Below are 13,752 nucleotides of genomic sequence, written 5' to 3' on the forward strand. Positions count from 1 at the left end.
TGGTTGAAGTTAGACAACACCGTTGGATGCCGATCCAGTGGTCTATCGGTTAAGCGCTCGCGCGCGAGACTGATAGGTCTTGGGTTCGAATCTCGCGGTGCGGGATCTTGGATGCGCACCATTGAGGAGTCCCACAATAGGACGAGTTGGCAGTCCAGTGCTTCTAGGTTTTCCATAGTGGTCTAGCTTCAATTGACTCATGATTTCAACTATAAAATAAATTATACTCTGAAAATAACTTCAGAATATATCTCGATTTGCGGGCATGATCAGTTTGAAACAGAAAGAATGTTACATGCAAAGAGCAGAGATATAATAGTAAGTTATTTGACCAAATGTAGTTTGTAGGTTGTTTTGAGAGGAAATCTTTCACAAGGATTATAATAATAGAAAGTGGCAGTTGGGAACCAGTAATTCATAGTAGGACTAGAACATTCTGTTGAAGTATGAATAGCAAACTGATGGCCTATCCCAGTGCCTTAATAGAGTAGTTATGATCTTCTGCAACTAGAGAAGAAAGAATAGGAATGTAGATGAGGAAATAACAACATCAAAATTTACTGTTGCAGACCTGCCGTTATGCATGTTTTAGGTATTTTATGACCCTATTTGGATAGATGATATTTAGCCTAATGAAACTAACCAGGGATTGTGTAAGTGTCAGACATCTACGGGAAGGGAAGTCTAATAAGTATGCTCACTAGTACCAGTGATCAAACATTTATTGCTTCTATAATTTCACTGGTGGAATGGGGTATGATCATTGGTGTTGGTACTTACAAGACAGTATCAGAGGGGAGGTCCTGCTTGATGCAGCGAACAAATAATGTTGATGATTTTATGTTAAGGAAAAACCGTAGTAAGGACTTATAAAAAACATTACAGTTTAGTGATAAATATATTTTTGTTAAATCACAATGAGTAGAAGAATTGTTTTAGTGATGTTTCGTAACCTAATGTGAGCCACTCAGAATAAGTGGTTTACTCACTGTGGTATTTGGTTGGCACTTTTTTTAGCAAGAGTTTTTCTACGGGATGGGGTTACCGACCCCAATCAATATCAAAGTGAGAATCTTCAATACGAACGTCAAGACAGTCAGTTCTACTGTACAGAGCTGAAACGTGGAGAACTACTACATCCATCGTCAAGGAGGTACAAATATTTATATACAGTTGTCTACGCAAAATACTTGAAATTCACTGGCCGGATACTACCAGCAACAGAATTTTATGGGAGAGGACAAACCAGCTTCCGGCTGAATAGGAAATTAGGAAAAGACGTTGGAAGTGGGCAGGACATACATTAAGGAAATCACCAAACTGCATCATGAGGCGAGCGATAACTTGGAATCCGGACGGGAAGCGGGAAAGAGGAAGACCAAAGAACACATTACGCCGCGAAATAGAAGCAGATATGAAAAAAATGAATAATAACTGGAAAGAACTGGAAAGGACTGTCCAGGACAGGGTTGGATGGAGAATACTTGTGGGCGGCCTATGCTCCTCCGAGAGGGGTGGCAGGCGTAAGTAAGTAAGTAAGTCATCTTATTATAAGATGAATATATATATATATATATATATATATAAAATCTAATCACTGAATAGTTATACAATAACAATATATATAGAATAATGGTCCATTAATAGGTCCCGGAAGTTACTCGTACTTATGTTTTCACTGGGATATAACAAAAAAGTATTTATTATTATCTGTCTACCCAGTCCTCAATTTATTTGAAACTATCAAGTCAAACCTTGGCATTGATACATATAAACTCATCACAGTTTAATATTTTTACATTTGTTAATATATTTTAAAAGGAACTCATCGTATACAAGTGATCAAGAACTTGAAGTTTTTGAAGTTTCGTCATATGAAAACATCGAAAGTCTACTACATACTTATAAATTCATTGTGCTAGTGATCAACTTACCCTAGTGATATAGGTCTTAACTTTTTGATATCAACAGTCGTTTGAGTAGTGATTTTCTTTATTTTATTGGTACTAACTATATTCTCATTTTCCTAGTTCAACTTTTTGCTTATTACAAAGTTATTTTAACAAGCTATTATGTTATCGGTTTATTTGAAATGTATTGCGTTAATCTCATTATATAATTTGTTACAAACTTTGTTTTCTTATTGGACTCCAAATTTGTAATGGACATTAATCACTGTGGACATTTATTTATATGGAAGATGGTCAGTATTACTGTAGTGAAAGAGGATACAAGTGCGGACAACCAAATGTATTTGAATACAAAATTACCGAGTGTCTTAGTAAAATATGAGAACCATACAGTAAGCATTTCATTTGCAAAATGTTCTTTAGTTGTGTCAGACTTCATTGTTCCTGCCTTTCCATACCTATTGCTTTGTGTCACCGTTATTTCTTCCTCAATCTTTCTGACCTTCTTAACTACTTTCTTACGCCCTTCTTATGCCAATGCATGTTGAGTATCTTGTGTATTGTTTATAAATACTTGTACATTTTTGATGATGGTTGTAGTAGTTCTCGAATTTTCACTTCCATACAGTAGAACTGTGTTGACGTTCGTACTGAAGATTCTGCTGTCAGTCATTTTATGATTGACTAGAACTATATACTACTTATGTCGATATGAGTAGTACACACCACATTACACACCATCATATTTGATGTTCTTACTGGTTTTTCAGAGGCAACTGTTTTTTAACAAATAGACTACAAAATTATGTGGGTAGGAAATCACAATATTGCTTTACAATACAAATCAAATTCGTATTATTCTTGGTTTCAATTTAGCTACTAATAAAATTTTAAGTACAATAATTTCACGCTTAAAATTTTATTCGCTTGTTGACAGCTGATTGACCTATATTGACTGGATGAATTCTGTTTATGGAACAAAGATAAGTATGAAAAGGGAAATTTTCACGAGGTCTTAATTTTAGATGTAACTTAAAAGACGAATATTTCATTAAAGCTATATTGAACCTTAAAATGAGGGTGTGTAAATACAGTGTTAAAAGCTTGGTGTGAAAAAGCCGTAGATAGTGCACAAACTAACGAAGAAAATAACGACAATAATCTTAAATAAATAGTTGTAAAGGCATTTTTCAAGTTATTCAAGTTTCGTTTGGTTGACTCGTTTCTTCGCAACTGATTTTGCTTGGAATGAAGATCAAAGTTTCACAGTGAAATTATCCACAAACGTAATCATCAGATTAATGAGTGATATTATTTTAATTTGCATAATCAATATAATTCAGGTACACGGATAAAAAAGATCTCACTTACCGGTAGAAAACGATTCTTTTACAGCTAAAAATATTAATTTAGCAGGAAAGCATCCTTTTCAAATAATCTTTTTATTACTTCCACCGGGTTGTTCTAAAATTTACTCACCAAAACTAATAAAACTATATCAAATATTTAGATTTTATTCTATAGAAGCCAAATCTATCTATTTATTTTGTTAAGCTGATGACAAGATAAAGTTATTGATGCACAGCAGTTCTCTTACAAGTACAAAGAAAAGACCCTGAGTGATGTTGTTATTGTGAATAACAAAGTGTTCAGTTTGGAAAATGATGAGAAGTATGTTCAACGAGGATTTCTAGACCGTACTTCTGCCTCTGACTCTGTTACTAGATCATCATTATTAAACTAGTTTGCCAGAGTCAACACCGTTAGCCGGGTGACCAAGTAGCTGTGTTCTTACTTCTTGATAAAGAACAGTATATTATCCTTGAAGAAAAATGTTCTATTTCCTAATTAACTCAAGTTGGTATGACACAAATAGCTATTCTTTCCTTCTACGTTTCTTTATTTTCTGTATGATAGGCTATCTTCCACAAAAGTACTTTTTCTAAGTATGAGATGATTTAACTGTATGTACGCTGATTTATCCCTTCTCAAATTCCATTGGAATAAGTGAGTTCTTTTCGCTTGTTGAGTAATGGTCTACTTTTAATGATCTTACATTTAATCCTTTTATATATCAAACTGTTAACTTTAACTTAAACAGCCAGTTGGGATCACAAGAAGTTCATACTATTGAAGATTCTGTAATAAAGACAGTGTCAAAGGTCCCTTATCTTGGTGTCAATTTTTTCTTCTATTTATCTTGGTCTTTTCATGTTTGAATGATATCAAAGAAAGTTTTCTCTCTGACTTATTTTAAATAGGGGCTACATGCTTTTTACTCAACATTTTCTTCTACGATTCTTGTTTTATTGTTTACTAACCACCATTCTTTATTCTGCCCGTTATTCTTATCTGGGCTTTTGATAAAAGATTTTGGTGTGTTACAGAAGGTATTGAAGCTAGTTATTAAGATATGTAGTGAAATTTTTGATGTAACTATGAACATGGTTATGGACAGACATTTTAAATCTTGGAAACTACTATCAAGCGTTTTTTTATCCGGTAATAACTATCCACAACATCAACATCTTTCCCCTCGTATATCTTCAGGTGGGATGAAACTCATATACATTAAAATTCATACATCCAGAAAGAATTATAAAAGCTCTACAATACCGTATCTATTACACACATTATGCTACTAACAGGTTTTGAGAGCTAACCTAATCAAAACTTATATTTATGGACACTTTGACAATTCACAGTTGGATGGCTTCTTATCGTCTTGAAAACATTTCATTTAGTTCTAAATAATTTATTTACTCATTTGATGTACATATGTATGCGTTTATCTATTGTTTTGTTTGTTTTTGTGGAACTTGTTGAAGTATTGTATGCTGAGAACTTCACATTTTAGTGAAAACATAGTATTAAATAAAACCATTATTATTATTATTATTATTATCATTACTACCAATAATTAATAGTGATGTCATTAACCTCTAAATGAGTAAACAATATTCTAAACTTTAATGGCAACCATTGCTTTATTCCATACTATACCGTAGTTAAAATGTAATATTGTTTTTTTTACCAAAGAACAGATAGAGATTAATCAATCAACTACTTTAATGTTCTAGCCTTAATTAAGCATTAGTTGATATTAAGACAGGATTGTAGCCCTTTATATGACACAGTAATACCATTAATAAGTATAACTTAGAAAAATCTAAGATCAAAAAGCTTTTTTTGAATATTTTTTTACCTCTAAAAGTAGGTAACCCGGATTATTTTTGGAAGCCACGAAAATCTCTGATATTGAAAGAAGTTGTCTTGAAGTAACTGCAATATGACTAGATTTTTTTCATTTTACCCAACTATTCATTAGTTTATAAGTCGTAATTTCAAAGAAAAAGAGTTTATTCACCTTAAACATGTCTATTCTTTTGAAACATTAATTTAGATGTATAACTATGGTACCTGATAGAAAGTATTTCCTTGAAAAAGCTTGGACCAGATTGCCAGGCAAAACGTTGGATTTATTTTGACATAAAACCGATAATTTTATGAAATATGAAGAAAAATTCAGTGAAAATGTAATTTAATTAATTATACCAAATTCAATGGTTGTTGAGAAAACTAATTAGATGTAATTTCAAATCTAAATCAATGTTACAAGTGTCTGTAATTTCCTGTAACTGATATTCAGGTCTAGATTTTAACAGTTTCTGTCCCGATATATGCATCGTGAAATTTTCCATCACTAGTTTTCAGCAAATATTTGGGTCGTAGTTAGCAGTGGGGTTCAGGAGATACGTTTCATCTCATTCTCAACTCTTCAGCTGAATGTACCTGCGTCAAAGTCTTGATGTTCACACTGAGATTAAAAGTTGGTGTGGATTGTTTCAAATATCAATGCATGATCCACTGAGCTACTGAGCCCAAGCAGAGATTAACTTGTTCAACAGGTGTGTAATCACATTCAAGGACGGCATTTTCCCGTTATCAATACTGAAGGCAAAATCGAAGTCCTAGATTTTACTGCAAGCCATAACTCAAATATATACTAAAACCTTGTGACAAACAATGTGTCAAGACGATCTACTCAGAATGTGCATGTTGAACAGAGACTGATCAGCTGCAGTCCTGAATAACAGCGATAACAAATCGCAAACCTTTCCTAATACCATTCTCTTCTCTTCAAACGTTTGTGGCTCAATGGGTTCATTAACTCAGTGAACCATGCATTGAAATTTGAAGCGATGCACACCAGGTTTTAGTTTCAGCGTGAATATCAACACTATGATGCCGTTACATACAGTTGGTGAGCTAAGAAAGAGGGAAAACATCTATTCTGTACCACAATGAGAACCACGATACAAATATATACTAAACTATTTTACCCTTTAACTTTCCGCCAAATTTATTTAGTTTCTGTAGACTGTCGATATATGGAAATGTTAACAAAGTAAATACACTTCCAAATTTTCATTTTTTTCCTACTTTGCTACAGCATCTGGAAATCCCCACTTTAGGATTGAATTGAGTAGTCTCTTTACTGATTATAAACAGTTGTAAAAATAAGCACATTAGCGATTTTACTAACCTTGGTAGTTCCATTATTCTTGGAGTTTGAAATTGTTTTAAAAAATGTATAAAGAAGAAACGTAAAAGAATTACAAATTGGTAATAATAAATACAATATGACTCAAAGATAGGACATATTTCTTCTGTATACAGAAACCAAACTTCATCTGTAAGCTAGCCAAAGTTCCTAACGTTTAAAAGTTTTGAAATCAAGGAAATAGGTTTGAACATTAAATTGACTTCGATCATTTAACTACGTCACTCAATGATTTTTGGTTTGTCTATAAAGTTTGTCCTAACATAAAATATATGGATATGAATTGTGGGGTAATACAGTAATCATCCTATTGATGGATATTTATTCTTAAAGTAGAAAACTTATGTGGATGATTAGGTTTGAAGATAATTTTTACCATGAACTAAACAATGCTTGGAAATATACTAAAAAAATTCAAGAAACATCGAATAGTTATTTTATTCCAGAAATCTAATTGGCATGTCCACTGTTTTAGTCAGAAATAGAGACCTGACAAAAATTTTCACAAACAGAATTCCCTGAAACGTACTCATAAATATACGAGTGTATAACAACTAGGGATAATCTCACCAATTATTAAAGGACAATAACATATTATGTAATAGTAATATTTATTTGCAAAGATGGATAGTCGTTAGCAGTGGAATCCAGGAAGCGCATTTCGTCCCATTTGGAACTCGTCAACTGAATGTACCTGCATCCCAGAATGTCCCGGAGTGAACATCAACTCTGGGATGCAGTTACATCCAACTGACGAGTCCCAAATAGAACGAAATGTACGTCCTTGATTCCACTGCTAGCCACTATCCATCTTTGCTTATAAAGCTTGTGATTTAAGGCAATATTGACGCAATCCGCAAAAGATGTATTTATGTCAATAAGAGACTGATCACTTGTGGTCCTAAACATCAATTGAAATATAAAAATAAACAATACAAAATGAATAATATTTGTTTATTTGTAATCTACAAAAATAAAAGTTCCTCCTAGTTCACAAAACTTAATTCATGACAAAAGTTCCAAATGAAAACTAACCAATAAACGCAAAGGTTGTTTAAATCTTAGTGTATATATATAAACATGAACAATTGTAAGTAAATTTTAACATTGAAAATGATGATAACCATCCAATCATTTAGTCTCTTTATAATTTTCTATTATTTTATTATCATAGTGAAATGTGAACATAATTGTAAACTACAACCAATGGAGAAAATTGTATGTTTTAAAATTATTTCTTTTAATAAAATTAAAAAATTTTTTTTTGTTTTTTATAATTATTAGACTCATGGAGGATTTGCACAAGGTATACAAACACGTCAAATGAATAGTCAAAGTCTAAGAATCATGCCAGTGTTTGCTCCGAATTTTATGAAAAATCCAAAATATAGCTTTTTAAAGGTGAATTTAATTAAGAGAAATGACATTTTTCACTTACCTTATAAATGATAATTAAGATAGATAGTTTTGTTTTTCTGTTACTTAACTCAGAGGTTAGTAAACGTTTTGATTAAAGAGATGAATAAATGCACATGCTAAGTTTAATTAAGATATTGATATGCATTATGTATTAGTGGAATTAGCATCTACTTATCCAATCTTCAGAGTTGACGTCCCCTTATCAGTGAATTAAATAAAACTATGAAGTGTTTCATTAGTGGATTGGAATCAAGAGTCATTTTGCCATGGTGTGTAATGTCATACTGGCTTTACATTTTTGTCAATAAACTGAGATCAGAACTCTATCCAAAAGAACTTCATACATGAAAATACTTGTTCGAAAATGTGAATTTACCTCGAAAATAAACATTATAGTTATAAAATCTTCCGGGAAGTGAAACGACTAGGAATGCAATCAATGTAAAGTGCTTAAGCTTTTTATTTGGTCTGATGTAAACCTGAAGATATGTTAATCAAAACTAAAAATCACGATCTTCCGCCTTAATATAATAGAAAATCGGAACAGTAAGCAAATTAAATACTTTGAGATCTTCGAAATGTCATGAAAATTATTTTTTTAGCAAATATGTTCCTCGATATAATCTACTAAATTCAAAAACGTCTGAAGAGTGAGAATATAATTTATGGACAACCTTTTGTCAACGCTAAAAGGATCTTGGGATGTCCACCTACTTACTAGGGTTAAATGTGGGTTATATATTAGTGTGAGGAATTAGAATTCGGATTAACGGTTGAATGTTGGGGTTGAAAATTAGATTTAATGTTTTCATTACGAACTAACATCAGCTATAATACGAAACTGGTATTTAACCAAGTGACTGAGTGAAATTAGCGCGAAAGTCCAAATTCTGTCATCTTAAATTTGATTGGTTCGCCCATAAATTATAATCTCGCCAATCTGAATAAATAAAAAAGAAATACTTACTAACATTTGTTTATTATAATGAAATTTCCACATTCTTTATTATAGAATGATATAGTTGGTAAAGCATTAAACTTCTGGCAAAGTGCTCTTAATGTTAAACGGCCATCGAACAGAAACATCCTAATCAAAAGGTAAGTTGATAGCGATTGTATAATAGTTTGAAGTTTAATGATTATTATGTAAAAATTGTTTACTCTAAATGCTGTTTTATTCATTTTCATTGGAAGATCATATGAAAAAGTCATATATATATATATACATATATATATGATATAATCTCAAATGATTTTGTTTTGAACAAGCCGTGATGCAGTATTGTAGTACATTTACAAGACGTGTAGCCAATATGTATTGGTTTGAATGTTAATAGTGCTGTTCAAACAATGGTAGAGCAAGAATTTTAACTAGATACTTGAAAAGTGATATTTCTTGATATTATCTAATCTTGCTGAATAAGATAAGTTTTGTGATCCTTATCTAGTTATTAAAGCAGTCTCAAAAAATATACAATAATAATCTAAATAGAAGTTCATTCATCGATTCAATTCTTGAATCGACCTAATATTTTTAGTTGGTACAATCCTGTCCACTACCACTTTGAAAACTATTATTTCCACCTCAGTTTATTGTGACTAATCAGTGGAAAGTTCTAGGAATAAAAATATAGAGTGAGTAAACCAAGTACGAAGGAAATTTCTGAAATTCTTAGAGATTACAACTTTATCCATAACAACGTTTAATCTTTGTGAATTAATACATGTTTCTTTCTGTTTTATACCAATTTACAATAAAAATAGAGAGTGTGTAAATGATAGACGTTGGTTCTTTCCTTTAAAAAATGGATCGGTTGACACAGTTTGCGAACATAGTTGTCTTCGTTCAAGTAAATGTCATACAATGGAAGTACCTCAGGAATTTTTACAAGTAAGTCTATGAGTATATACATAACAGTATATGAAACTGTACACCTCTTCTCATGAATTATTTAAAAAAAAATAGAAGTCAGACTTCAAATCTTATCAATAATAAGATCAAAGAATTCTACAAATGTCCATTTTGGTCTATGACATAGAAAGCTGCAAACGAAGAATAAGACAGTTTCTAACGATTTGTTAATCACTATTATCACATCGTTAGATATTTAGTAATAACATAAATATTTCTTAAGATTAAGGAATAAAAATTTCCAGGAAAAGCCAGTGAAAACTTGATTCTAATGACTCTTGCATTATATTCATAGTTGAAATCACGAGTTAATTGAAGCTAGACCACCATGGAAAACCTGGAAGCACTGGACGGCCGTTTTGTCCTATTATGGGACTCCTCACTAGTGACTGACTTCAAAATACATGTCCTGGAGTTCTAGTGGGAAGCAGTGACCAGTGGAGTTCAACCACGTCTGTTGTAGAGATATCAACTCACTGAAGACAATTGATGAACGGTTGCTCAAACTTCGTGGATTGGTTGAAGTTAGACATTAACACCGTTGGATGCTGGCTCAGTGGTCTATCGGTTAAGTGCTCTGGCGCGAGACTGGTAGGTCCTGGGTTCAAGTCTCGCGATGCAGGATCGTGGATGCGCACTGCTGAGGAGTCCCATAATAGGACAAAACGAACGTCCAGTGCTTCCAGGTTTTCCATGGTGTTCTAGCTTCAATTGACTCATGATTTCAACTATGAAAATACTGAAATCTCCACAAAACCCCTTTTGATCTATTGCATTATAGTTAATTACATTAAATTTTAATGTTCATTTCACTATTAAAAATAACTGTATTCGGGGTATATGTTACTGATAAAATAAAAAAAGTATTTGAAAGTAGTTCTACTCATAAACAGAACCCTCTGAAAACCATAGGACTTTAAAAAAAACTTAATACTAGTTTGTAACTTATAAGTAACATGAAATTTTAATTCAGTATGGGATGTAAATGATGATCTTCTAGTCATTCAATGAGAATGATGTCCTTCAAACTCTGAGTTTTTTCACCTTAACCTCAGGTTATTTTCGATACGAGATTTAAATAAGTTATATACTAGGAACAAAACAGTTATTCTGTGCTTTCTAGTATTCAGTATTTTCCAATTGCTATTAGTTTGCAATGAAAATAATTTCATATTTTACAAAGTATCCATTTAAACATCTTAGCAGTAAAGTAACTAATCATAACTCTTTACTGTACAGTAATTATTTACTTGATATGAAGTTAAATAAGAAATTATAATGAAACCAATCAGTTACATCAGTTTATTATTTTCATTTGTTCTAAATAATAATTACTTGTGCTATTGTATGTTGTTTAAATGTCCACTAAGCAAAATATGACTGTCTATATTGTTTCTCAAAAGCGAATCGAAGAACAACTTAAATCAAGGAAATTATATTTTGGCATAAATTTAAATTTCAGAATTGACATTACCTATCAGTGTATAGTGTTGGTTACTGTGTCAAGCCCATATAATCTATTCTAGCTTCTGGACAGGCCAAATTATCCATTCTTCTTGAGTCATGTTTTGACTTTGTTAATTATTCACTTATCAACCCTGAATGTTTTTATGTGAGCGTATGTGTGTGCATCTTATCCTACTCATCACATATCTGTGTCTTACTTTTGTATTACTATAAATATCAATTGACGCCTGGTTAAAACGAGTTGGCCTAGATGCCTTCTCCAATGCGCGCAGTTTCGTTTCGTTCTCTCATCTTCACGGTCATCGCTACGTCTCTCTGATTGTTTTTCCAGATCAGTCAGTGTACAAAATATACGTATTCAAACATCCATTCTCATATTTGACTTATTTAATTCCATTATTCACTAATACGAGTTAAGTCGATGATTTTATATGAGGATAGCCGACATTTATATTAAAAAACAATCACTCATACCATCTGGTTGGAGTCAGATACTGGACCACAAAAAGTGTATTAGCATGAAATTTAATACTATTTCTTCAGATCAAAATTAAAAAGAAAATCTGTTTAATTAGAGTTAACAAAAACTACAAAAGGTTAATAAACAGCAGCTACCAAAGGCCAACTGCTTACAAATACCAATTTATACCGGATACTATTTATTATGATAAATGAAGTAATTTCTTGTAATGTCAAGAAAATATAAGACTATAAAATCCCTTTTTCAGTTATCTACTATTTTGCAACAGATGGAATGTTTTCTGTAATAGCAATCAATTTATTGATTATGTTTTTTAATAAAGGCATGTAGAACACGATATGGAACTAGTGGATTGGATGGTTCCGGTATACCGGGCAATGGATATTTAATGATAATTGACTCTTCGCCAGGTGGCTTATGCAGTGATGGGTGGCTGATAGCTTTTGCAAACGCTTGTCAGTTGGAACAAAATACTGATCGGTAGGAATATATATATATATATATATATCACAATTATATTTGGAACTAGAAATACAGTGTATTCATTAGCCGGTATAAACTGAACTGATACTGAATACAAAAATTATGACTAAGGTGAAATGAACAGTTTCATGAAAGATCATAGCCTGATGATTATAACTTTGGTTTACAAAAGAATGGAGTTATAATTATATTTAATCTTTACATTAAATATTATATTAAGTCGAGCAAATACTGGAGATCTTGTAGAATATACAACTAGTTTATATTTACTTTAAATCATTTAAGATAAGTTGGATTATACAAGATTCATATAATTGTTCTTGATCTCTTTGGTATAAATGAAGAAAACTTTCAAAACAGCGGACTATAACTTAGCAACATCTTTCAGTTTATAAGGGTTGGGTGTCTTCAATTTCCAGGTTTGAGAGGTTTTTCTAGTAATCAGCTATAGCTTGAATGTCAAGTGAATTCATCCCCGAAATATCAAGTTAAAATATAAAGAACAGTTTAATCGGTGTTAAATCAAGCATATATATTTAGTTTTTCACATTCCTCAAAGCATATGAATATATAAAAATGAACTCATTATATGGTATTTCTTCTCTGGAATAATCGTAAAGAATATTGAATTCACTTAGTATTGTTTGTTTGAATCTTCCTATTGATGCTTAGGACTGCAACTGGTCAGTCTCTAATTGGCATATGTGCATACTGTGTGTATTGCCTCGATATAGCCTTAATTCACAAGCATTGTAAGCAAAGATGGATAGTGGCTAGCAGTGGAATCCAGTTTGACGCACGAGTTTACTACAAACTAATTGTAGAATAGGCAAAGATGGATAGTGGCTAGTAGTGTAATCCAGGACGCCGTTTCGTCCTATTTGGGACTCGTCATATGCCAATAAGAGACTGACCAGTTGCAGTCCTAAACATCAATGGGAAGATTCAAACAAACAATACTAAGTGAATTTAATTGTAGAATATATCGTTTTTTTAAAAAAATATATATTCTCTTTCTTACCCCATGTCAACTATATTTATTCTGATCATCATTTATCACACAATTTCATCTCGCTTATGAACTGATCCAAGTTAACACTTTATATTAGTCAGCCCCAACATTAACGATTCGATTTGATTTTATATGACATACATTCCTTGATTCACATGTTGATTGATGTACTCTAACTTAAACTTGGCCAATTTTGATGAATTATTAATTTGGACTTACAACTGTAGAATCTAATGAGAAGTTATTGAAAAGAATATTCTTCATTCATATAATTGTGTTTTAATATAATGGGAATTTTTCAGCGTTATTTGTTTATTGTGAGTTAATGAAATTCATTAGGTTTTCACCAGTTTTGTTGAAGTTTTCTAATGTGTAAATTTCTAAAAAGGATCTTCTGAATGAGAGAGTTGTTAACAAACCTTAAACTATGTAGACAACAAATTTATTCAGTATTGTTTGTTTGAATCTTCCCATCGATTTGTTAGGACTGCAACTGGTCAGTCT

At 31.9% G+C, this 13,752-nt stretch overlaps 1 protein-coding gene across 1 annotated transcript in view; it reads left to right on the forward strand.

The window, feature by feature from the left end:
- Positions 1 to 7,821: 7,821 nt before the first annotated feature.
- Positions 7,822 to 13,752, forward strand: part of Smp_153930 (invadolysin (M08 family)) — a gene marked incomplete at both ends in the record, with an annotated part of 21,569 nt that continues 15,638 nt past the window's right edge. The window contains 4 exons of the mRNA XM_018796955.1: positions 7,822 to 7,875; positions 8,906 to 8,991; positions 9,658 to 9,784; positions 12,076 to 12,233. Coding sequence (XP_018652044.1) covers positions 7,822 to 7,875; positions 8,906 to 8,991; positions 9,658 to 9,784; positions 12,076 to 12,233 — 425 coding nt within the window. The remainder of the gene's footprint in view (positions 7,876 to 8,905; positions 8,992 to 9,657; positions 9,785 to 12,075; positions 12,234 to 13,752) is intronic.

This window comes from Schistosoma mansoni, chromosome 4, assembly GCF_000237925.1.
Source record: "Schistosoma mansoni strain Puerto Rico chromosome 4, complete genome".
Lineage (NCBI taxonomy): Eukaryota > Metazoa > Platyhelminthes > Trematoda > Strigeidida > Schistosomatidae > Schistosoma > Schistosoma mansoni.